This window comes from Sus scrofa, chromosome 3 (assembly GCF_000003025.6).
Source record: "Sus scrofa isolate TJ Tabasco breed Duroc chromosome 3, Sscrofa11.1, whole genome shotgun sequence".
Taxonomy (NCBI): domain Eukaryota; kingdom Metazoa; phylum Chordata; class Mammalia; order Artiodactyla; family Suidae; genus Sus; species Sus scrofa.
Genome location: NC_010445.4, coordinates 40,510,855 through 40,534,217, shown reverse-complemented (window position 1 = coordinate 40,534,217; position 23,363 = coordinate 40,510,855). Strand labels below are relative to the sequence as shown.

The window sequence follows — 23,363 nt, the reverse complement described above, 5'->3', positions numbered from 1 at the left end:
CTTCCGGTTCCGTGCTCACGTGACCCGGGCGCCCACGTGATCACGCGCGGCCGCGGTGCCATGGCTGCGAGGATGGCGGCTTTTGTGCTGCTGCTAGGGCTCGCGGAACGCGGTTAGTGTGTCCGGACTGCCTGCGCATCCCGCCGCTGCCTAGTACCCTGCTCCCCGGAGCCCTCTTCCCGTCCCCGCGTCCCTGCCCCGCGCTGCCCGCCCGCGTCCTCACCACCTGTTCTCTGCAGGGCCCGCGCGCTCAGGTGCCGCCAAGATGAAGGTGGTGGAGGAGCCCAACACGTTCGGGTGAGCGGCCTCTCGGCGTGCGGCGGGGCGGGGCGGGGCGGCCTAGACCCGGTTCTCCCTGACCCTCCTGCTTCCTCCAGCCTCAACAACCCGTTCATGCCCCAGACCAGTCGCCTCCAGCCCAAGAGGGATCCTTCGCCCGTGTCTGGTGAGTTCGGGGGCCCGGAGGGAGCAGGGAGCCGGCCTGGCTTCCCCACCAGGCGGGCGGCGTCAACTCTCGGGGGCCTGCTCCAGGGAAGCGGGAGAGGGAAGGGAAGCCTGGGATGAGGGGCCCTGAAGGCTAAGGCCTGGAGGCTCATGCACTCTGTCGGCCTTCTAAAACCATGTCAGGTGAGCGCCAACGTTCGAGAACGTTATTGTACCAAGTCGAGGAGTTACCCTAGACTTAACCCTTAATTTTTTTTTTTTAGAGGTGAAGTCTGTTAACAGTTTGGTGTTTGTTCTCCCAGACGTTTTTTATGCTTTTACATGCATAAGTTTACAAGTAAAAAAAAAAAGTGTAGTAATTTCTGATCGTTGCCTTCCCCTTTTGAGCGGTACATGTTTTCTCGTTTGCTATCCTCGCTTCACTGTGCGTCTTCCTGGTAGATGTGGGTCTTCACTCTTTGCTCTTGGTGCCCAGTGTTTCATAACTCGGCTCTGCATCCTTTTCTTGTCCAGCGGGGTGGTGTTTAGGGTTTTCGGCCGTTAGAAACAGTGCTGAGGAGCACATCCCCCCTGGGGGCTGCCTCTTTCTACACTCAGGTGAATGATCTCCTTAGGCCCATGGCAGAAGTGCAATTGGTAGGTCGTTAAATGATTAGTAAATACAGGAATCCAGGAGTTTCTTCTGTCATGCGGTGGGTTAAGAACCCGACTGCAACCTCTCAGGTCACCTTGTCGCCAGGTTCCATCCCTGGTGGAGCATGGTGGGTTAAAGGATCCCGGGTTGCCGCCGCTTCAGTGGAGGTCACAGCTGTGGCTCGGATTCACTCCCTGGCCCAGGAATTTCCAGGTGCTGTGGGTGCTGCCATTTAAAAAAAAAAGAAATCAACTGTAATAGAAAAAATAAAAATCACTATTTAAAAAAAGAAAAACCAAATCCAAATTTCTTTTGTTTTGGCTTTTTTTTTTTTTTTTGATTAGGGCCATATCTATGGCATATGGAGGTTCCCAGGCTAGTGGTCAAATTGGAGCTGTAGCCGCCAGCCTACGCCACAGCCACAGCCACGCCAGATCCGAGCCGAGTTTGCGACCTACACCATGGCTCACGGCAACGCTGGATCCTTAACTTTCTGAGTGAGACCAGGGATCGAACCAGAAACCTCACGGTTCCTAGTCAGATTCGTTTCTGCTGCGCCATGTACTCTTTTTTTTTTTTTTTTTTTCTTTTGGCTTTTTAGGGCAGCACCTGCGGCCTGTGGAAGTCCTCGGGCTAGGGATTGAATCGGAGCTGCAGCTGCTGGCCTACACCACAGCCACAGCAACGCGAGATCTGAGCCGATTCTGTGATCCTCACCACAGCTCATGGCAGTGCCGTATACCTAACCCACTGGGGGAGGCTCTGGGATTGAACCCTCATCCTCATGGATCCTAGTTGGTTCGTTACCCCTGACCCATAACGGGAACTCCAAGACTCCAAATACTCTTTTTTTTTTTTTTTTTTTTTGGAGCCGCACCCATGGCATATGGATGCCAGGCTAGGGGTCCAATTGGAGTTGTAGCCGCCAGCCTACACCACCACAGCAATGCAGTATCCAAGCTGTATCTGCAACCTACACCACAGCTCATGGCATTGAGAGATCCTTAACCCACTGCGCGAGGCCAGGGATCGACCCTGTATCCTCATGGATGCTGGTCAGATTCGTTAACTGCTGAGCCACGACAGGAACTCCTTTTTTTTAGTTATTATTATTCTTTTTTTTTGCAGGGTTGCCATTTTATTTTTTTATTTTTTTTAATTTTTTTTTAATTTTCCCACTGTACAGCAAGGGGGTCAGGTTATCCTTACATGTATACATTGCAATTACAGTTTTTTCCCCCACCAGGGTTGCCATTTTAAATGGGGGGGGGGTTTCAGGAAAAGATTAAATGAATTTAGCCTAGAAGCTGAAGTGGAAGGGGACGAAGGCATGTGGCTCTTAGCACTGGGCTTGGGGAAAGAGGGGTTCTGCAAAGCAGTGGCCAGATAAGGCCTTGAGCAAGGCACTGTGGGGGCCGGAGGGACTGGCCGCAGGGGCGCCGTGAGATCAGAGAGAACCGGCACAGTTGTGAGCGCCCAGTCTAAACAAACCTGGACTCGCTTTTACTCTGAAAAACATCTGATAGAAAAGCAAAGAAATGGGGAGAAAGGTGGTGCAGTGGGTTAAAGATCCAGCGTGCCTCTGTGGAGGCACCAGTTCAGTCCCCAGCCCAGTGCGGTGGGTTAAGGATTGGGTGTTGCTGCAGCTGTGGCATAGGTCACAGCCCCACCTCGGATTCAGTCCCTAGCCTGGGGACTTCTATAGGCTGTGGGTGCTCACTGCCCCCCCCCCCCGCCAGAAGGAAAAGCAGAGAGATGGGAGTTCCCTGGTGGCTCAGCAGGTTGAGGATCCAGCATTGTCACTGCTGTGTCTGGGCTTGGTCCCTGGCCTGGTGCTGCAGTGGGTTAAGGGATTTGGTGTTGCGACAGTTGTGGTGTAGGTTACAGCTGTGGTTGCAGGGATTCAATCCCTGGCCTAGGAATTTCCACATGCCCTGGCTGTGGCCATAAAAATAACAGTGAGAAGAGTGTTTCTTTGCCTTCTTTCTGTGTTTTGAACATCACTGGCTTAGATTTGAAGCCTGTTTTTATCGCGAGGTAGTTGACATGGGGTTTAGAAACCAGGAGCACGTCTCTGTCGTCTCCGCCCCCAAGACAAGGCCAAGAACATTCCCATCGCCCACAAGAGTGCAGTGTCCCCTTCTAACGCCCCCTCCCCCCAGCACTCTCTGGCTTCCATTGCTGTGTGTGTGTGTCTGTCTGCTTTTTTAGGGCTGCACCCGCAGCATATAGAAATTTCCAGGCAAGGGCTGGAATTGGAGCTGTAGACACCAGTGTACACCACAGCCACAGCCACTCAGGGTCCAAGCTGTGTCTCTGACCTACACCACCGCTCCCAGCAGCAGTGCTGGATCCCTCATGCACCAAGCGAGGCCAGGGATCGAACCCACGTCCTCGTGGCCGCTGGCCGGGTTCGTTACCACTGAGCCACAACAGGAGCTCCTCACTGGTGTGCATTAGTCTCCTCTGCGCTTGGATGTCAGTTAGATGGAGTCGCGAGTACACACACCTGGCGTGTTTCTCAGCAGCATGTTTTTGGGCTTCATCTGTCTTGTTGCACGTATCAATCGTGAGTTTTTCCTCATTGTTGAAAACACGTCAAAACTGTCAGGAGGCATTCCTGTCGTGGCTCAGCGGAAACAAATCAGACTAGTATCCATGAGGACTTGATTCTGTCCCTGGCCTCGCTCAGTGGGTTAAGGTTCCGGTGTTGCTGTGAGCTGTGGTGTAGGTCGCAGGTGCGGCTCGGATCCCGGGTTGCTGTGGCTCTGGCGTAGGCCGGTGGCTCCAGCTCCGATTCGACCCCTAGCCTGGGAACCTCCATATGGATGCTGCGGGTGTGGCCCTAAACAAATAAACAAAAGGGTGTGTTTGGGACAATTTCAGGCACACCCCAAATTGGAGGAGGTATGTGAGCACCCGCACCCAGCCCAGCCCTCGCCCTTCTTTCTCTCCTGCCACCCTGCTTACTGGAAACAAATTTCTCACCGCTTACTTCCTTTGCAACATTTTAGTCTGTGTCTCTGTCAAGGGCAGAGCCCCAGGGTCGATGTTGTGAGTATCTCCCATGTCGTCTCATAAGGGCCTGATCCGTGGCCGGTCCGTCTGAGTCGGGGCCGAAGGTCGGTGTTGTGTGTCTTTGACGTGGACCCGCGTGTACCTTGGGTCCCCCACCCTGTTTCTCTGCCATTTGTTTGCTTTTTTTATTTTTATTTTTTATTTTCCCACTGTATAGCAAGGGGATCCAGTCATCCTTACATGTATACATTACAATTACATTTTCTCCCCACCCTTTGTTCTGTTGAAACGTGAGTATCTAGACAAAGTTCTCAGTGCTACTCAGCAGGATCTCCTTGTAAATCTACTCTAAGTTGTGTCTGATAAGCCCAAGCTCCTGATCCCTCCCACCAGGCAGCCACAAGTCTATTCTCCAAGTCCATGATTTTCTTTTCTGAGGAGATGTTCATTTGTGCTGGAGATTAGATTCCAGTTATAAGTGATATCATATGGTATTTGTCTTTGTCTTTCTGGCTCATTTCACTCAGTATGAGAGTCGCTAGTTCCATCCATTGTTGCTGCAAATGGCATTATGTCATTCTTTTTTATGGCTGAGTAGTATTCCATTGTGTATATATACGACCTCTTCCGAATCCAGTCATCTGTGGATGGACCTTTGGGTTGTTTCCATGTCCTGGCTATTGTGAATAGTGCTGCAATGAACATGTGGGTACATGTGTCTCTTTTGTCCGGATAGATGCCCAAGAGTGGGATTGCGGGGTCATATGGAAGTTCTATGTATAGATTTCTAAAGTATCTCCATAGTGGCTGTACCAGTTTACGTTCCCACCAGCAGTGCAGGAGGCTTCCCTTTTCTCCACAGCCCCTCCAGCACTTGTGATTTGTGGACTTATGAATGATGGCCATTCTGACGGGTGTGAGGTGGTATCTCATGGTAGTTTGGATTTGCATTTCTCTTACAATCAGCGATGTTGAGCATTTTTTCATGTGTTTGCTGGCCATCTGTATATCTTCTTTGGAGAAATGTCTATTCAGCTCTTTTGCCCATTTTTCCATTGATTGATTGGCTTTTTTGCTGTTGGGTTGTATAAGTTGTTTATATATTCTAGAGATTAAGCCCTTGTCGGTTGCATCATTTGAAACTATTTTCTCCCCTTCTGAAAGCTGTCTTTTTGTTTTCTTTTGGGTTTGCTTTGCTGTGCAAAAGCTTTTCAGTTTGATTAGGTCCCATGGGTTTATTTTTGCTCTAGTTTTTATTGCTTTGGGAGACTGACCTGAGAAAATATTCATGAGGTTGATGTCAGAGAGTGTTTTGCCTGTGTTCTCTTCTAGGAGTTTGATGGTGTCCTGTCATATATTTAAGTCTTTCAGCCATTTGGAGTTTATTTTTGTGCATGGTGTGAGGGTGTGTTCTAGTTTCATTGCTTTGCATGCAGCTGTCCAGGTTTCCCAGCAAAGAGGGTGGAACAAGGAACAAAACATCCAGAGGCGGCACTTTCAGCACAAGCTTTATAAAGAACAGAACACGGGAGTTCCCGTCGTGGCGCAGTGGTTAACGAATCCGACTAGGAACCATGAGGTTGCGGGTTCGATCCCTGCCCTTGCTCAGTGGGTTAACGATCCGGCGTTGCCGTGAGCTGTGGTGTAGGTTGCAGACACGGCTCGGATCCCGCGTTGCTGTGGCTCTGGCGTAGGCCGGTGGCTACAGCTCCGATTCAACCCCTAGCCTGGGAACCTCCATATGCCGCGGGAGCGGCCCAAGAAATAGCAACAATAACAACAACAACAACAACAACAAAAAGAAAGACAAAAGACAAAAAAAAAAAAAAAAAAAAAAGAACAGAACACGTTTCTCCACATTGTGCTCAGTCCAGCAGAGTCCTGGCGCTGGGGCTTTGGCTCTTAATCCTTAGTGGAGGCTTCAGGCTCTGCCGCTTAGCACATTCTCCAGGGTTCTGGTTACCTGATCAGCACTGAAGTTGTTCAAAGAGACATTCTTCTCTTGGCCAAACGCGTAGCGAGCCCAGAGCTTGGGCTGCACATCAGAGCACTCGCGGATGAGGATGGGCAGGTCGGGGTTCGCCTTCTTCAGCTCCACAGTGTTTCTCGATGAAGTCCTGACGCCCTGGCTGCCAGGAGAGTGCTGACATACATGGATGCAAATCTCACGCAGGCCCAATTTGGCGCGGATCCCTCGACTCGCTGCGGCTGCTGCCATCTCCCCTAGAACCCAATCAACCAGCAGAGACCCTGTTTGCTTTTTTGTTGGCCGCCCTGTGGCGCATGGAGCCCCTGGGCCAGGGATCAGATCCGAGCCACAGGTGTGACCTATGCTGCAGCTGAGGCAATGCCAGGTCCCTGCCCCTGTCACTGTGCTGCCCAGCTTCCAGAGATGCTGCCACAGCGGGAAACCTCGGTGATTTAGTGTTTCCCCGCTCCTGGGGTTTGTCTGTTGCATTCCCGCGGCGTCTAACATTTCTTCCTCCTCTATTAGTGGAACGTGGGCGGTTTTTTGTGTGTGTGCTTTTTAGGGCTGCAAATGCCGCATGTGGAGGTTCCCAGGGGAGGCTCCCAGGCAAGGGGTCTCATTGGAGCTGCAGCTGCCAGCCTACACCACAGCCCCAGCAATGCGGGATCCGAGCCGCATCTGCGACCTACACCACGGCTCCCGGCAACGCCGGATCCTTAACCCACTGAGCAAGGCCAGGGATTGAACCCACATCCTCACGGATACAAATCGGGTTCATTACTGCTGAGCCACGACAGGAACTCCTTGTTGTTTTTTCCTGTCTTTTTGCCATTTTCTTGGGCCGCTCCCGTGGCATATGGAGGTTCCCAGGCTAGGGGTCCAATCGGAGCTGTAGCCACTGGCCTACGCCAGAGCCACAGCAACGCGGGATCCGAGCCGCATCTCTGACCTACACCACAGTCCACGGCAATGCCGGATCCTTAACCCACTGAGCAAAGCCAGGGATCGAACCTGCCACCTCATGGTTCGTAGTCGGATTGATTAACCACTGAGCCTTGACGGGAACTCCAAGGAACTCTGTACATTTTTGTATTCTTTCCCACCATGGTTTAGTCCAGGGGATTGCACATAGTTCCCTGTGCTGTCCAGGGCGACCTCGTTGTTTATCTGTTCTCAGTGTGATAGTTCGCATCTGCTGACCCCCGAGTCCCAGCCCCTCCCCTTGGCAGCCACGAGTCTATTCTCCAAGTCCATGAGTTTCTCTTCTGTGGAAGGGTTCGTTTGTGCCCTGCACTGGATTCCAGATATAAGTGAAATCATATGGTGTTTATCTTTCTCTTTCTGACCAACTTCACTTGGTGTGAGAGTCTCTAGTTCCGTCCGTGTTGCTGCAGGTGCGTTATTTCATTCGTTCTCATGGCTGCGCAGTGTATTCCATTGTCTGTAAGTACAGCTTCTTAATCCGCTCATCTCTTGATGGACGTTTAGGTTGTTTCCGTGTCGTGGCTGTCGTGAATGGTGCTGCCATGAACATACAGGTGCACGTGTCTTTTTGAGTTATGGTTTTGTTGAGATACGCTTCCAGGAGGGGGATTGCGGGATCACACGGCACTTCTGGATGTAGTTTTTGGAGGACCCTCCATACTGTCTTCCGTAGTGGTTGTACCAGTTAATATTCCCACCAGCAGAATAGGAAGGTTCCCTTTTCTCCACACCCTCTCCAGCATTTGTTATTCGCAGACCCTTAAACGATGGCCGTTCTGGCGGGTGTGCGGTGGTACCTCACTGTAATTTTGACTTGCGCTTCTCTAGTAATTAGTGATGCCGAGCGTCTTTGTCGGTGCCGACTGGCCATCGATGTGTCTTCTTTGAAGAAATGTTTAGTCTTCTGCTCCGCTTTTGATTAGGTTGTCTAATATTTTGTTGTTGAGTTCTGTGAGTTTGTATATTTTGGCTATGAAGCCTTTGTTGGTTGCATCCTTTGCAAATATTTTCTCCCATTCTCCAGGTTCTTTTTCCTTTTTTTTTTTTTAATGGCCACACCTGCAGCATATGGAAATTCCTGGGCTAGGGGTTGAATTGGAGCTGTAGCCAGCAGCGTGTGCCACAGCCATGCTAGGTCTGAGCTGTGTCTGCAACCTGCACCACAGCGCACAGCAGCGCCGGATCCTTAGCCCACAAGGCAAGGCCAGGGATGGGACCTGCATCTTCTTGGTTACCAGTCAGATTCTTTTTGGCTGAGCCATGACGGGAACTCACCATTTTAACAGTATTAGTTCTTCCAGTTCAGGAGCGTATGGTATCTTTCCATTTCTTTGAATTCTCCTTATTTTATTTTATTTTCTGGATTTATTTCTGCTGCACCACATGGGAACTCCCTGAATCATCCTTAATTTCTTTTATCATTCTCAGTGTATAAATCTTTTACATCCTTCATCAGGTTTATTCCTAGGTTTGGGGGCACTTTTTTTGTTTTGGTGTAATTTTAAAAGGTTTTTTTTTTTTTTTTTTTGTCTTTTGTTTTATATTCTCTTTCTGAGACTTCATTGTTAGTACAGTGAGATGCAGCCAATTTCTGAATGTTGATCTTGTGTTCTGCAGCTCTGCTGAATTCTGTTGTCAGATCTTGTGGTTTTTGTGTGGAGCCTTTAGGGTTTTCTGTAGATACTATCATATCTACATAGAATGATAAATTTTACCTCTTCCCTTCTAATTTGGATACTTTTTTATGTGAGTGCTGTAGCAAGGACTTCCGATACTATTTGAATAGAAGTGGTGGTGAGAGTGGGCATCCTTATTTTGTTTCAGATTTTAGTGGGAAGTCTTTCAGCTTTTTTCCATTAAGTATTATACTGGCTGTGGGTTTGTCACAAATAGCTTTTATCATGGTGAGGTATGTTCCGTCCACACCCACTTGAGTAACAGGGTTTGTTTTAGTGAACTTTATATTTGCACAACTTAATCATTACAACCTGATTTTCAACATTTCCATCCCAAAGCCCCAGCCCATCCCCCCCAACCTCATTTCAAGTCTACGAGTCTGTTCCTGTTCTGCAAAGAAGTTCATTGTATCCTTTTTTTAGATTCCACATGTAAGTGATAGTATATGATATTTGTGTCTCACTGACTTCACTTGGCGTGATAATTTCTAGGTCCATCCATGTTGCTGCAAATTTCATTCCTGTTTATGGCTGAGTAATATTCCACATGTACATGCATCACATCTTCTTGATCCCGTCCTCTGTCATGGACATTTAGGTTATTTCCATGTCTTGGCTATTGTATGTAGTGCTGCAGTGAACATTGGGGTAGATGTATCCTTTTGAGTCATGGTTTTCTCTGGATAGACGCCCAGGAGTGGGGTTGCTGGATCATGTGGTCATTCTAGCTTCTTGAGGAATCTCCATACTGTTTTCCATAGTAGCTGCACCAATTTACATTCCCACCAAGTGTAAGAGGGTTTCTTTTACTCCACACCCTCTGCAGCATTTATTGTTTGTAGACTTTTGGATGACAGCCATTCTGGCTGGTGTAAGGTAGTACCTCATAGTAGTTTTAATTTGTAATTCTCTAGTAATTAGTGATCTTGAGTATATTTTCATGTGTTTTTTGGCCATCTGTATATCTTCTTTGGAGAACTGTCTGTTTAGATCTTCTGCCCATTTTTGATGGGGTTGTTTTTTTGGTATTGAGCTGCAGGAGGTGTTTAATATTTTGGAGATTCATCCCTAGTCAGTCGCTTCATTCGAAAGTATTTTCTCCCATTCTGTGGGTTGTCTTTCCATTTTGTTTAGGGTTTTCCTTTGCTGTGCAGAAACTTTTAAGGTAATAGGTCCATTTGTTTATTTCCTTATTTTATTGTCCTTACTCAAGGAGGTGGATCTGAGAAGATAATTGCCGTGGTTCATGTCAGAGTGTTCGGCCTATGTTTTCCTCTAAGGGTTTTGTAGTATCTTGTATTGGGGTCTTTAATCCATTTTGAATTTACGTTTGTGTATGGTGTTAGGGTGTATTCTAATTTCATTCTTTTACATGTAGCTGTCATTTTCCTCTGCACCACTTTATTGAAGGGGCTGTCTTATCTCCATTTTATATTCTTGTTTCCTTTGTCATAGATTAGTTGACTGTAGGGGCATGGGTTTAATTCTGGGCTTTCTGTCCTCTTCCACTGATCTGTATTTCTGGGTGTTTTTTTGCCAGTACTGTACTGTTTTGATGATTGTAGCTTCGTAATATAGTCTGAATTCAGGGAGCCTGATTCCTCCAGCTCAGTTTTTCTTTCTCAGGATTGCTTTTGCTATTCTGAGTCTTTTGTGTTTCCAAAACAAACTTTAAAATATTTCATTCTAGTTCTGTGAACAATGCCCTTGTTAATTTGATAGAGATGGCATTGACTCTGTAGATTGCCTTGGGTAATATAGTCATTTTGACAATTTTTTTTTTTTTTTTTTTTTGTCTTTTTGCTATTTCTTGGGCCGCTCCCGCGGCATATGGAGGTTCCCAGGCTAGGGGTCAAATCGGAGCTGTAGCCACCGGCCTACGCCAGAGCCACAGCAACGCAGGATCCGAGCCGTGTCTGCAACCTACACCACAGCTCACGGCAACGCCGGATCGTTAACCCACTGAGCAAGGGCAGGGACTGAACCCGCAACCTCATGGTTCCTAGTCGGATTCGTTAACCACTGTGCCACGATGGGAACTCCCATTTTGACAATATTGATTCTTCCAATCCAGGAGCATGGTATAGCTTTCCCTCTGTGTCATTTTTAATTTCTTTCATCAGTGTCTTATAGTTTTCAGAGTACGGGTCTTTTGTCTCTCTAGGAAGGTTTGTTCCTGGGTATTTTCTTCTTTTGGATGCAATGGTAAATGGGATTGTTTCCCTAATTTCTCTTTCTGATCTTTCATTGTTAGTTTTATGGAAATGCAGTTGATTTCTGTGTATTGATTTTATATCCTGTAACTTTACCAGATTCATTGATGAGCCCTAACGGTTTTCTGGTGGCGTCTTTAGGATTTTGTAAGTATAATGTTATGACATCTGCAGGTAGTGTTAGTTTTACTTCTTCCTTTAAAATTTGGGTTCCTTTTATTTCTTTTTCTTCTCTGATTGCCGTGGCTAGGATTTCCAAAACTATGTTATATGTAGTGGTGGCATCCTCTTTTAATACTGATCTTAGTGCAGTTCTTTCAGCTTTTCACCATTGAAAATGTTAGCTGTGGGTTTGTCATATATTGCTTTTATTACGTTGAGTTAGGTTCCTTCCATGCCCACTTTCTGGAGGTTTTTTTTTTTTTTTTTAAATCAGAAATGGGTGTTGAGGAGTTCCTGTCGTGGCTTAGTGGTTATCATATCTGACTGGGAACCATGAGGTTGTGGGTTCTATCCCTGGCCTCACTTGGTTGAAGATCCGGTGTTGCCATGACCTGTGGTGTATGTTGCAGACGTGGCTTGGGTCTCACGTTGCTGTGGCTGTGGTGTAGGCCAGCAGCTACAACTCCGATTGGACCCCTAGCCCAGGAACCTCCATATGCCGTGGGTGCAGCCCTAGAAAAGACAAAAAAAGAAAGAAAGAAATGGGTGTTGGATTTTGTCAAAAGCTTTTTTTTTTTTTTTGTCTTTTTGCCATTTCTTGGGCCGCTCCTGCGGCATATGGAGGTTCCCAGTCTAGGGGTCTAATCGGAGCTGTAGCCGCCAGCCTACACCACAGCCACAGCAACGTGAGATCCAAGCCACGTCTGCAACGTACACCACAACTCACGGCAATGCTGGATCCTTAACCCACTGAGCAAGGGCAGGGATGGAACCCGCAACCTCATGGTTCCTAGTTGGATTCGTTAACCACTGCGTCACGATGGGAACTCCGATTTTGTCAAAAGCTATTTCTGCACCTATTGAGAGGCTCATATGGTTTTTATTCTTCAGTTTGTTATGTGGTGTATCACGCTGACTGATTTGCAGATATTCAAAAGTCCTTGTATCCCTGAGGTAAATCCTACTTGATCAGGTGTGTACCATCCTTTTACTGCATTGCTGGGTTTGGTTTGCCAGTATTGTGGTGAAGATTTTTGCATTTGTGTTCATCAGTGATATTGTCCTATCATTTTCTTTTTTGTGGTATCTTTGTCTGGTTTTGGTATGAGGGTGATGGTGGCGTCATAGAATGAGTTTGGAGGTGTTCCTTCCCCTGCAATTTTTTGGAGTAGTTTCAGGGGGATAGGTGTTAAATTTTGGATAGAATTCACCTGGGAAGCCATCCGGTCCTGGACTTCTGTTTGTTGGAAGTTGGGGGATTTTGTTTGTTTGTTTGTTTTGCTTTTTAGGGTCACGCCTGCGGCATGTGGGGGTTCCCAGGGTAGGGGTCCAATCGAGCTACAGCTGCTGGCCTCCAGCACAGCCACAGCAATGCCAGAGCCTAATCCACTGAGCGAGGCCAGGGATCGAACTTGCAACCTCATGGTTCCTAGTTGGATTCGCTTCCTCTGCCCCCATGCGGGAGCTCCTTGTTGGAAGTTTTTAATCACGGTTTTAAGGTCAGTTCTTGGAATTAATCCATTCGTCTTTTCTCTTGGGATTGGGTTTTCTGTTGTGATGTCTGGTTTGCTGGCAGTTAGTGCCTTTACTGTATGTGTGCCTTTCCTGGGGAGCCTTGTCACTTGTGACACTGTTTCGAGTTGCGGCCTTTTCTTTTCCACCTGGAGAAGTTCCTTTAGTACTTGTTGTGGAGCTGGTTTAGGGGTGCTCAATTCTCTCAGCTTTTACTCGGCTCTGAAGCTTTGGATTTCTCCTTCGAATCTGAATGAGAGCCTTGCTGGGTAAAGGAATCTTGGTTGGAGGTGTTTTTCTTTCATCCCTTTCAGTACATTGTGCTGCTCCCTTCTGGCTGCCGAGTTTCTGCTGAAAAAGCAGCCAAGAACCCTACTGGGGTTCCCTCGTGTGCTATTTGGTTCTTTTCCGGACTGCTTTACCGTGTCTGCGGTTTTGTTCGCCCAGATCACTGCACATCCCAGGTGCCCCTTGCTGGTTTGTATGTACCCGTCGTGCTTCCTGGGTCTGGATGGGGGATCCTTTCCCGCGTCAGGGCGTTTCCGGCCCTCTCCTCAGACGTTCTCTCCAGCTTGGCCTCTCCCCCACCTCCGCCCTGGAACACAGGTGTTGGTGCGTTCATGTCGTCCCAGGGCCTCTCAGAACATCTCTTCTCTTCAGGCTGCTTTGTCTTTTCTGTCCCGGGTCAGCGATTCCCACGAGTCTCCTTCGACCTCACCTATTCCTTCTTCTGCCTCCTGTGTGCTGCTGTTGGTTGCTTCTCGTGAATTTTTTATTTCAGTTACTGTATTCTGTATCTCTGCTTTGCCTAATCTTTAAATCTTCTCTTGGCTCAGTGTTTCTTTTAACTTATCACTCTCTGCTTCCAGTTTATTTCCAAGCTCTTGAATCATCTTTACTATCCTTAGTCTAAAGTCCTTTTTCATGGAGGTTCGTAATCTCTAGATCGATTAGCTGGTTTTCTAGTTTTGGTTCTCCTTGTTCCCTTAGCTCAGGCACAGTTCTCTGCCTTGTCACTGTGTATAGATTTTGGGTGCGCTCTCCTTTTGGGGTTGTCACCTCTCTTGCTTCTGGTGTCTGCCCCCTGCCGTGTGGCTGACGTGGGTGGGGGGGGGCTTGCCGCAGGCTTCCTGAAGGGAGGGGCTGCCGCCTGCCCCCTGGTGGGTGGCTCCCATTCCTGTCCCTCTGGTGGGTGGGGCTCTGGCTCCGGCTGGGATTAGAGGTGGCTGTGTGATGGCGATGGATGGCGGGATTGATGGCGGGATTGCAGCGGGTCCTTGGGTGGGGCTGGTGGGTTCCCACCTGGTTTGTTGTCTGGCCTGGGGTTTCTCGCCCATAAATGGGTGGGGGTAGACTTTTCCAAAACGGCCCCCTCTAGAGGAGGTCACACTGATGACTGTGCCCGCGACCTTAGACCTTCCCCCACGGTAAGCCACGGTCGCCCCGTTTCCCAGGAGATCCTCCAGGGACCTCAGGCAGGTCTGACCCGGATTCCTGGGGCGTCTCTCCTTGGCCCTGGGACCCAGTGCCCAGGAAGGCCTGTGTGGGCCTTTCCAGCATGGAGTCTCCGTGTCCCCCAGTCCCGGGGGAGCTCCTGCACACACGCCCTGCTGCCCCTCCACACCCAATGCCCCGGGGGCTCCTCCTCCCGCCCGCCAGGTCCCTGGGCGTGGGAACCTGGCGTGGGGCTCAGAACTCTGGCTCCTGTGGGTGAGCCTGTGGGATACACTTCCTTTCCAGTCTGTGGGCTTGCCCGCCTGGGGGGTATGGGGTTGTTTCTATGATGTAATTGCTCCTTCTACCGTCTTGATATGGCCTCCTCTTTGTCTTCCGGCATCGATATCTTTTTTGGTAGTTGGCAGTCTATTTTGTTGAAGGTTGTTCAGCAGTTGGTTGGAATTTGGTTGTTTTCCTGAGAGAAGGTGCGCAGCCGTCCTTCTACTCCACCGTCTTAATCCCGTCTCAGTGCTGGATTCTTGACTTTGCTTAAGAGTTTCTATCATAACGGATGCTGGATTTTGTCAGTGGCTTTCTCCGCATTATGGTGATAACCCCGTGGCTTTCAGTTGTGTTATTAAGGTGGTGTATCACATTGCTTGATGGGCATTTGCTGAGCCAGTCTAGTGCTCCTGGGGTGAATCCCACATGGTTGTGCACAGTATAATCATCTTCTTCTTATCATTGCTTTAAAGTCCCCGCCTGCGTCATATGGAAGTTCCCAGTCTAGGGGACAAATCCGAGCTGCACCTGTTGGCCTACACCACAGCAGCTCGGATTTGACCCACATCTGGGACCTACACCACAGCTTGCAACCACGCTGGATTCTTAACCTCCTGAGCCACAGTGGGAGTTGGTATGGTCTTTTTTAGGTGTTGCTGGATTTAGTTTTGTTAAGAATTTTCACATCTGTATTCATCAAACATGTTGACTTAAAATTTTCTTTTCTTGGTGGTACCTGGTTTTGGCATTAGGGTGATAGTGGCTTCACAGAGTGTCTTTGGAAGTGTTCCCTCCTTTTCAATTTTTTGGAATAGTTTAAGAAGGATCGGTTAAGTTCTAATTTGTACATTTGGTAGAATTTGCCTGTGAAGCCATCTGGTCCTGGACTTATAGGGAGGTTTTTTTAAAAAAAATTACAGATCCTGTTTCACTTCTAGTGAGTGGCCTGTTGAAGTTATGTTTCTTCTTGATTCAGCTTTGGTGGCTACTTGTTTCTACAAAGTTGTACCTTTCTTCTAGGCTGTCAGACGTGTTGGCGTATAACTGTTCATGGTATTCTCTTACGACTTTTTATATTTCTGGGGTATCACTTGAGATTCCTTCTTTTTCATTTCTTATCTCATTTATGTGAGTTCTCTCTTCTTGGTGAGCCTCGCCAGAGGTTTGTCAAAGAGCCAGTTCTTGGTTTATTGATTTTCTTCCATTTAAAAAAAAACCTCTTTTATTTATTTTCTCTCTAATCTTTATTTTTTCCTTCCTTCTGCTGACTTTAGGTTTTGTTTCTTCTTTCTCTAATTCTCTAATGTGGTGGGTTAGGTTATTTGAGAATTTTCTTGGGTTTGTTTTTTTCCCTTTTGTGGCTACAGTTGTGGCCTACGGAAGTTCCTGGGCCAGGGACCAAATCTGAGCTACAGCTGCAACCTGCGCCAGCGGGAAGGCCCTTTCTTGGTGTTAAGGAAGGCCTGTGCACTACGGATGTTCCTCCAAGAACTGCTTTTGCTGCCTCGTTTAGATGTTTTGTTTGCAGTGTTGTTTGTCTCAAGGTGTTATGACTACTGCTGCTGCTTTCTGGGGCTGCACCTCCAGCATGTGGAGATTCCCAGGCTAGAGGTTGCACCAGAGCCACAGCAGTGCCAGATCTGAGCAGTGTCTGCAACCGGCAACACAGCTCATGGCAATGCTGAATCTGTAACCCACTGAGCAGAGCCAGGTCTCAAACCCGTGTCATTGTGGGTACTAGTCAGGTTCATTACCACTGAGTCACAACAGGAACTCCTCAAGGTATTTACATTTTTAAAAAATTTCCTTGTTTACCCATTGGTTTTTTTTAGGTAGCATGTTGTTTATTCTCCATACAGTCATTTTTTTTCTCATTTCTTTTCCTGTGGTTGATTTCTAGTTTGATGCTGTTGTAGGCAGAAAAGATGCTGGAAATAATTCCCTCCCATTTCTTGAGGGTAGTTTTGTGCCCTGTTGTTGGTCCGTGTGCACCTGAGAACAGCGCATTTCTGGTCATTTTGGATGTGATGTCGTGGAAACACTGAGTCCGGCTGTTGCAGTGTGTCGTGTGGGAGCTCCGTTGCCTTGTTGCTTTCATTCAGAGAGCTTTTCATTCATGGGAATGGTGTCTTAAGGTCCACTGCCACTGCGTCCCCATCCGTTTCTCGCTTTATGTCTGTTCGTGTTTGCTCTCTGTATTTGGGTGCTTCTGTATTGCGGCATATATGTATGAGTGTAATAGCCTCTTGGTGAAGTCATCTCTTTATCATTATACAGTGTCCATTTTTTCTCTTTACGGACTTAGTTTAATGTCTGTGTTTGTCTAATACGAGCATTTCAGCTCTTTCCATTTGCATGAAGTACCTTTTTGCCATCCCCTTTTAATCTATGTGTGTCCTTTGCCCTAAAGGGGGTCTCCTATAGGCAGCATATTGTAGGCTTTCTTTGTGTGTGTGGTGTGTGTGTGTGTGTTGTGTGTGTGCTTTCTAGGGACGCACCCGCAGCATATGGAGGTTCCCAGGCTAGGGGTCCAGTCGGAGCTGCAGCCGCCAACCTACACCAGAGCCACAGCAACGCCAGATCCAAGCCGTGTCTGCGGCCTACACCACAGCTCATGGCTATGCTGAATCCTTAACCCACTGATCGAGGCCAGGGATGGAACCCACAACCTCATGGTTCCTAGTCAGATTCATTTCCGAGTGCCACGATGGGAACTCCTTTTTAAATTGAGTCTGCCACTCTCTGTTTTGATTGGAGCCTTCAGTCCATTGACATTTAAGGTAATTATTGATGCATGTGTATGTATTACCATTTTAAACCTTGTTTTCAAGTTCATTGTGTTTCTCCTTTGTCCTTTTTTCTTGGGGGGGTGATTTGCTTTTATCTTATGCTTGTGTCCTCTTTTTGGTTTTTGTGAATGTGTTGTTTGGATTTGATTTGTAGTTGCCTGGTTTTTCAAGTCTGTGAACCCTTTTTCCTAAATCCACTTGCTTTAGACTGATAGTCACATAGCCTCCAACAGATTCTGAAAAAGATTTTACATTTTCTCACGCTCCTTCCCCACACTTTGTGATTTTGATCGTTTTTACATCTTCGCATTTACTCTTTTGCTGTTTCTTGTGTTTGTCATTGGTGTCAAAATTTTTTTTCTTCTGTATAGTGGCTCAGTCATTGCTTTCCAGTTGTGACCTCCACCTTCGTATGTGTTCTTGATTCTTTTTAGAGGAGAGATCCTTCAGTATTTCCTTTAGGATAGATTTAATATTGCTGTGTTATTTTAGTTTTTGCTCGTCTGAGAAATTATTTATTTCTGCTCCTATTCTAAGTTATATTCTTGCTGGCGAGAGTGTTCTAGGTGGCAGATTTTTCTCTCTCAGAACTTGGAGTATATCTTGCCATTGCTTTCTGGCCTGCAGTGTCTCTGTAGAGAAATCAGCTGAAAGCCTTAGGGGGTTCCCTTGTAATTCACTCTTTTTCTCTTGCTGCCTTGAGAGTCTTATCATCTTTAACGTTTACCATTTTAATAGGCATGTCTCGGTGTAGGTCTTTTTGTGGCATAATTGTTTGGGATTCTGTGCTTCTGGTATCTGGATATTTGTTTCCTTCTTTCCCTCGATTTGGCAAGTTTTCAGCCATAATTTCTTCAAATACATTTTCAGTCCCCCTTTCTCTTTCTTCTCCTTCTGGGACCCCATTACATATAAATTGGCACCTTTATATTATCCCAGAAATCTCTTTACCTTGCTTTTTTTTTTTTTTGTCTTTTTAGGGCTGTGCCCTTGGCATATGGAAATTCCCAGGCTAGGGGTCGAATCAGAGATGCAGCTGCTGGCCTACGCCACAGCCACACAGGGTCTGAGCCACGTCTGTGACCTATGCCAAAGCGTGCAGCAACACCAGATCCTTCACCTGCTGAGTAAGGCCAGGGATCGAAGCTGCATCCTCATGGATGCTAGTGGGGCTTGTAACTTGCTGAACCACAAGAGGGACGCCTCACTTTCCTTTGTTAAATCTGCCTTCAGTCTGCTGTCCTGATTGGAAGATTTCCATTATTTTATCTTCCAAGTCACTCACTTGCTGTTTCTGCACTATTTATTCTGCTTATCGTCTGCAGCTCAGCTTTCACTTTGGTTAATGAATCTTCTAATTTTTTCTTGGCTTTCCTTTTATCAAACTGCCATCTTGGTCCAATACTTGCATCTGCCTTTGAAACCCTATAGATCTGCAGATCAGAATCACAGCACTGCTCTAGCATTTTCCCCTGTCTCTGCCTTTACTGCAGGTGACTGCCAGGATGCCAGGGCAGGCCTGGAAATGAAAGCCCTCAGCGTTTATCTTATCTTTGCCCTCATTTTTGGATCATAGTTTCCCGTATGTAGGCTCCTCAGTGGGCAGTTTTTTCTCTTACCCCACTGCTCTCTGGCCTCTGAGGTGTAGCAGAGAAACGGGCTGATGACCTTAAGGACCTTTTGATGAGACAGGTCACTTCTTGCTGCTTTAGACTTGGGTTTTGACATTTTTCTTCTTGGTGTGGTGTGGGTCTCCTTGGGTTTATTGTTCTTGGAGTTCGGGGTGCTCCTTGGATTTGTAGGTTCATGTCTTCTATCAAACTGGGAAAGTCATTTCCTCAGACAGTCTTTGCCCTTCTCCCCCAGCGTGCCCTGCTGTCTCCTCGCCACGTCTCTCTCGTGGATCGATGACAGTTGTATTCCTCAGCTCCAGGTTTTGTGGGTTCCCTTCTGTGCTGTTCACGTCTCTGCCCCCGTATCATTTCCCTGATATTCTTGAGTTCCTTGTTTTTCTCTCCAGCTACTTAATCACATAGAAGACACTTGTGTAACAGTCTTTAGTCACTCCCGTGTCTGGGCTTTCCTCTGAAGAGGCCATGGTTCCTTTGTGATGTTTTGTTGAAAACTGTCGGCCTTGGCAGCCTGGCCCTGTGAGAGGCAGCCTTCACCACTAGGCTGGGCATGCTCGGAGCCAGGGGGCGGGAGGGCAGCCATGTGTGCACGGCTGCTCTGGGAGTTTCACCCCAGCTTCTCCTTGGGCCCTGCATGGCCTGTTGTGGGTGTCTCCCTGTAACCCTGCCTCCTGCAGCCCTCCTGGCAGCCCCCTGCTGGCTGGGACATTGCACAGGTCAGCCTGGGGCAGCAGCATGAGGGCCAGTGAACAGGCCCCGGGACTCGTCCTTCCGCCTGGCGGAGGCATGGTTGTGCCCTGCTCAGCTGGTTGCTGCAGATGTTTCTCAGAACCACCGGGGGGTGAGCTCAGCTGGTTTCTGGGGGTTCTCTCGATGCTTCTGAGGGATGGGACCTTGGAGCTTCCCAGCCTGTACTTGGCTGGTGTCACCCATGCTCTCTGGCTCCAGCATTAACGTGCAAGCACCGGAGCTTTTCCTGGATAGCCCTGGTTCTGTGGGTGCCTCGGGCCTGCTCTCTGCACTCTGCACAGCAAATCCTGCTCTCCCTTCCAGGGCCCGGGCATCTCTCCAGACTCTCCGGCAAGTGCTTCAGCCTGGTGGAGGCCACGTGAGTGAGGGGAGGGGTGGGTGTGGCATGGGGTTGGGACCCCCCTGACAGCGGCTGTGCCCCCAGGTACAAGTATGAGTTCTGCCCATTCCACAACGTGACCCAGCATGAGCAGACCTTCCGCTGGAACGCCTACAGCGGGATCCTCGGGTGAGTGGGGGCCTGGGCGGGTGGCTGCAGCCCCTTCTCGCCCTCTCCCCCCTACCCCCAGCTCACGCGCCCTGCCTCTCCCCAGCATCTGGCACGAGTGGGAAATAGCCAACAACACCTTCAGGGGCATGTGGATGAGAGACGGCGACTCCTGCCACTCCCAGAGCCGGCAGAGCAAGGTGGGCTGTGGGGGGGGGGGGCGGAGGCAGCCCCTGGCTCCTCCCACCCACCCACTCACTGGGTGTCGCCCCCACCCCCAGGTGGAGCTTACCTGCGGCAAGAGCAACCGGTTGGCCCATGTGTCCGAGCCACACACCTGTGTCTACGCGCTGACCTTTGAGACGCCCCTTGTGTGCCACCCCCACTCCTTGCTAGGTGGGCACCAGGGCTGGCCAGGGGCGTTGGGGTGCAGAGGGGCTCAACTCAGTCTGGTTTCTCTTGGCTCCTCAGTGTACCCCACCCTGCCTGCGGCCCTGCAGCACAGGTGGGAGCAGGTGGAGCAGGATCTGGCGGACGGGCTGATCACATCCCAGGTGAAGGGCTAGGGTGGGTGCCCCCCCGCTGAGTGGTCCCCCTATCCCGGGCTGGGTGCTCCCTCTTCATCCTCCACCTTTAGGGCTATGAGAAGTTGCTCAGGTCGATCTTTGAGGATGCTGGCTATTTAAAGGCCCCAGAACAAAGCGAGCAGGCGCAGCAGGACAGGGGTGCCAAGGGCCTGGTGTTTGAGACGCTGGAGAGCTGCCATGAGGTACCGGCGGGGCCTCCCTGGGGCTGGACGGCCTCCTGCCAAGGGCCTGACTTCTCCCTGGAACTCACGCTCTAGGCACATAAAGCCCTGTCAGCGGAGCTGGAGAGGCTGCAGAGCGTGCTGACCCAGCACGGCATCCCCTACACGCAGCCTGCAGGTCAGTGGTGCCTGGGGTGGTGCCCAGCCCGCCTTGGGACCTGCCACCTGCGAGGCATTGCCTTCCTCTTGCCACTTGGTGTTTTGGCAGAAACTTACATCTCTGAGCACCTGGGCCCCAAGACACCCACAGACCCCACGGCAGAGCACCTGCGCGGCGACCCGGGGCTGCGAGCCAACAACCTGTGATCAGGCTGCGAGGCGCAATGTGGGGAGTCCCCACCAGAGGGCGCGCTTTCTCTTCCAGACACAGACAAGATGATAAAGATTTTTAATTTCCATTTTATCCATACTGATAAAAATAACTCCATGAATTCTGTAAACCATTGCATAAATGCTATAGTGTAAAAAATTTAACAAGTGTTACACTTAAACGGTTCACGACAAGGAAATGATTACACCTTATAAATACTATACCTTCTGGGTTAAAACTCCATTCCGGTAACATTCTCCTCTAAATACTCAAAGCAAATGTATGGATTGGGGCTCCCACACTGAGGTCTCCTGCTGACACCGAACACACGTGAGCTGACAAGAGGTGGGCAGCAAGAGCCGGGGCCTCGCCCAGCACCAAGTGACTCCCACTCCCGCTCCCACACCCGGCGCTCCCACCACCCGCAAGCAGGACAGTGACGCCCTGGGACGCCGGGCCTGGCCGAGCTGTGACTGGGAGGCCTGTGCAGGGTGGCCCCGGCGGCCAGGATGGAGTCTGGGTGGTTCTTTGGTCTTCCCACTGCACCCCGGTTCTCGGCCCGCGCCGCGCCCCGCCCCGCCCCAGCCGTGGGAGCCGGGAGCGCGGCCCTCTGGTCCGCCGAGCTCCCCAGCAAGAACTGACCCGAGTAGCTTATGAACACACCTAAAGCTTCATGGTTCTCCTTTACAATTGCAAAGTGTCCAGGCTGGATGTTGGTAATAAAACTACCCTGTTCTCCCTCAAAAGGCCAAAGGCCTGGAGGGGGAAACAGGTGCATAAATATTAATAAAAATAATTTTAAACAGTGATAACAGTAGCACAAAATATACGTAATTTCTAAGAGCTAATCAATCATTACTAGAATTAAAAACCAAGTCGAACTACGGCAGCCGAGTCTGTCCCCTTCGGCAGCCGGCCCGCTGCGCGCTCCATGGACCGGCCTCTAAGTGTCAGCTCTCCTTTCTGTCTCGTGAAGACAGGCTTGAAACCTCTCACTATAATAAATACATTCTAATTTGGTCACTGATAAAAACTTAGTCACTTTGCACTTACAAAAATGCTCTTATCTATAAAGTCTTTGGCACAGCCCGGGGCCGGTGGGGCGTGTCCCTGTCCCTTCCGGGATGGGTTGGTCCCTGCTCTGCGCCCAGTGGCAGACTCTGGGCGATTGCGGTGCCCATCTACGTCTGCCTCACCAAGCGCCGAGTCTGGACCAACGACAGACACTTCCACTTCCTCCCAGACTCCCAGGACCCAAAGCAGATGCGGAAGACATGTCTGCCCTAAGATCCAACCCGTGTCCAGCAGCCTTTCCACCGTCCCACCCCCCACGGCGGCCAGGTCCTCCCCAACGTCATGGTCACGCGAATAGGCCACTTAGACAAAGAGATGAGGCGACAGCGTCACCCTGGAGGCTGGGATGCCTGCCAGCGAGCTCTGGGAAGCGGGGGCCCGCGGCCGTCACAGTGCTGGCGCGCACCTTGTCCAGTTGGCGGGACCCCCAGCCCGCCGCCCCGCCCTTCCCAGGCACAGGCACTTGCGTGGGAGCCCGCGGGCATCAGCGGCCGCTGCAGTTCACGGGCCGTGTTGGGAGAGTTAAAACCGCCTGCAGGGGCGCGTCCCGTGATAGTCCCTCTGCTAGAAACACTATGGGTTTGCACTTCATTTGAAAACGGTCCAACTCCTATCTAAGCATTTCTCACCAGATCAACGCTCGCTTCCAAAGGCTAACTTCAGAATGTGACCCGAAAACACATACGGACTATGGACTAAAAGACCGGATGACACACGTTCACAGTACACGTGTAAAGCTTCATGTCACCGTATGTTAAAAACACGAACCTAAAAGCAGCTCATAGCAACTCGGACGGTCCGCCCAAACTCCTCAGGCTGCAAAGTGCTTCTCGACCGCGACCCCCCAGGATCCGGTCACGGCGCTTGGCGCACACGCCCGCGAAGTCCCCTGCTGGCGGGCCGCGCAGGGCTGCTGGGTTGGCGACGAGAGCACGAGACCGCGGGTGGGTGGATGGGCCGGGGTCCCGACCTCGGTGGCACCGGTGGGTGAGGCGGCGGCTGTCACCATGGCAGGGGCTGGCCCGCGCAGTAGGGGCACTCGGGCGCGCCGGCAGCGCACGCCTCGCAGAGCACGTGGTGCTGGCAGGGCCGCAGGACGGTGCCGCGGGCCTGCTCCCCGCACACCACGCACTGCTTCGATCGGACCTGGAAGATCACCTGCGGGGCGAGCCGCAGTCAGGGG

General features: G+C 49.8%; 3 protein-coding genes across 25 annotated transcripts in view; 1 reads left to right on the top strand and 2 right to left on the bottom strand.

Annotated features, from left to right (window-relative positions):
* Positions 1-22,125, top strand: GNPTG (N-acetylglucosamine-1-phosphate transferase gamma subunit). 5 transcript variants are annotated; one of them, XM_005655150.3, is made up of 11 exons: positions 1-112; positions 240-297; positions 378-445; positions 19,805-19,859; positions 19,911-20,009; positions 20,095-20,188; positions 20,270-20,384; positions 20,460-20,542; positions 20,626-20,757; positions 20,843-20,914; positions 21,005-22,125. In XM_005655150.3, the coding sequence occupies exons 1-10, from the start codon at positions 61-63 to the stop codon at positions 20,879-20,881; spliced, it is 795 nt and encodes a 264-aa protein (XP_005655207.2). In that variant the 5' UTR covers positions 1-60; the 3' UTR covers positions 20,882-20,914; positions 21,005-22,125. The 5 variants fall into 5 exon arrangements, with proteins under 5 accessions (XP_005655207.2, XP_005655206.2, XP_003124805.4 ...); XM_005655149.3 differs by having other exon boundaries at positions 20,833-20,914; XM_003124757.6 differs by having other exon boundaries at positions 19,926-20,009; positions 20,833-20,914; positions 21,005-21,915.
* Positions 5,898-6,716, bottom strand: LOC106507363 (NADH dehydrogenase [ubiquinone] 1 alpha subcomplex subunit 2-like). The gene has a single exon (XM_013987798.2). It carries the CDS (start codon positions 6,570-6,572, stop codon positions 6,018-6,020), a length of 555 nt encoding a protein of 184 aa, XP_013843252.2. The 5' UTR covers positions 6,573-6,716; the 3' UTR covers positions 5,898-6,017.
* UNKL (unkempt family like zinc finger) overlaps positions 21,168-23,363 on the bottom strand; it is a 68,054-nt gene continuing 65,858 nt past the window's right edge. For all 19 annotated transcript variants that reach the window (XM_013987783.2, XM_013987785.2, XM_013987787.2 and 16 more), the window contains one exon: positions 21,168-23,338. In XM_013987783.2, the coding sequence (XP_013843237.1) occupies positions 23,183-23,338 (156 nt within the window). In that variant the 3' untranslated portion in view covers positions 21,168-23,182. The remainder of the gene's footprint in view (positions 23,339-23,363) is intronic.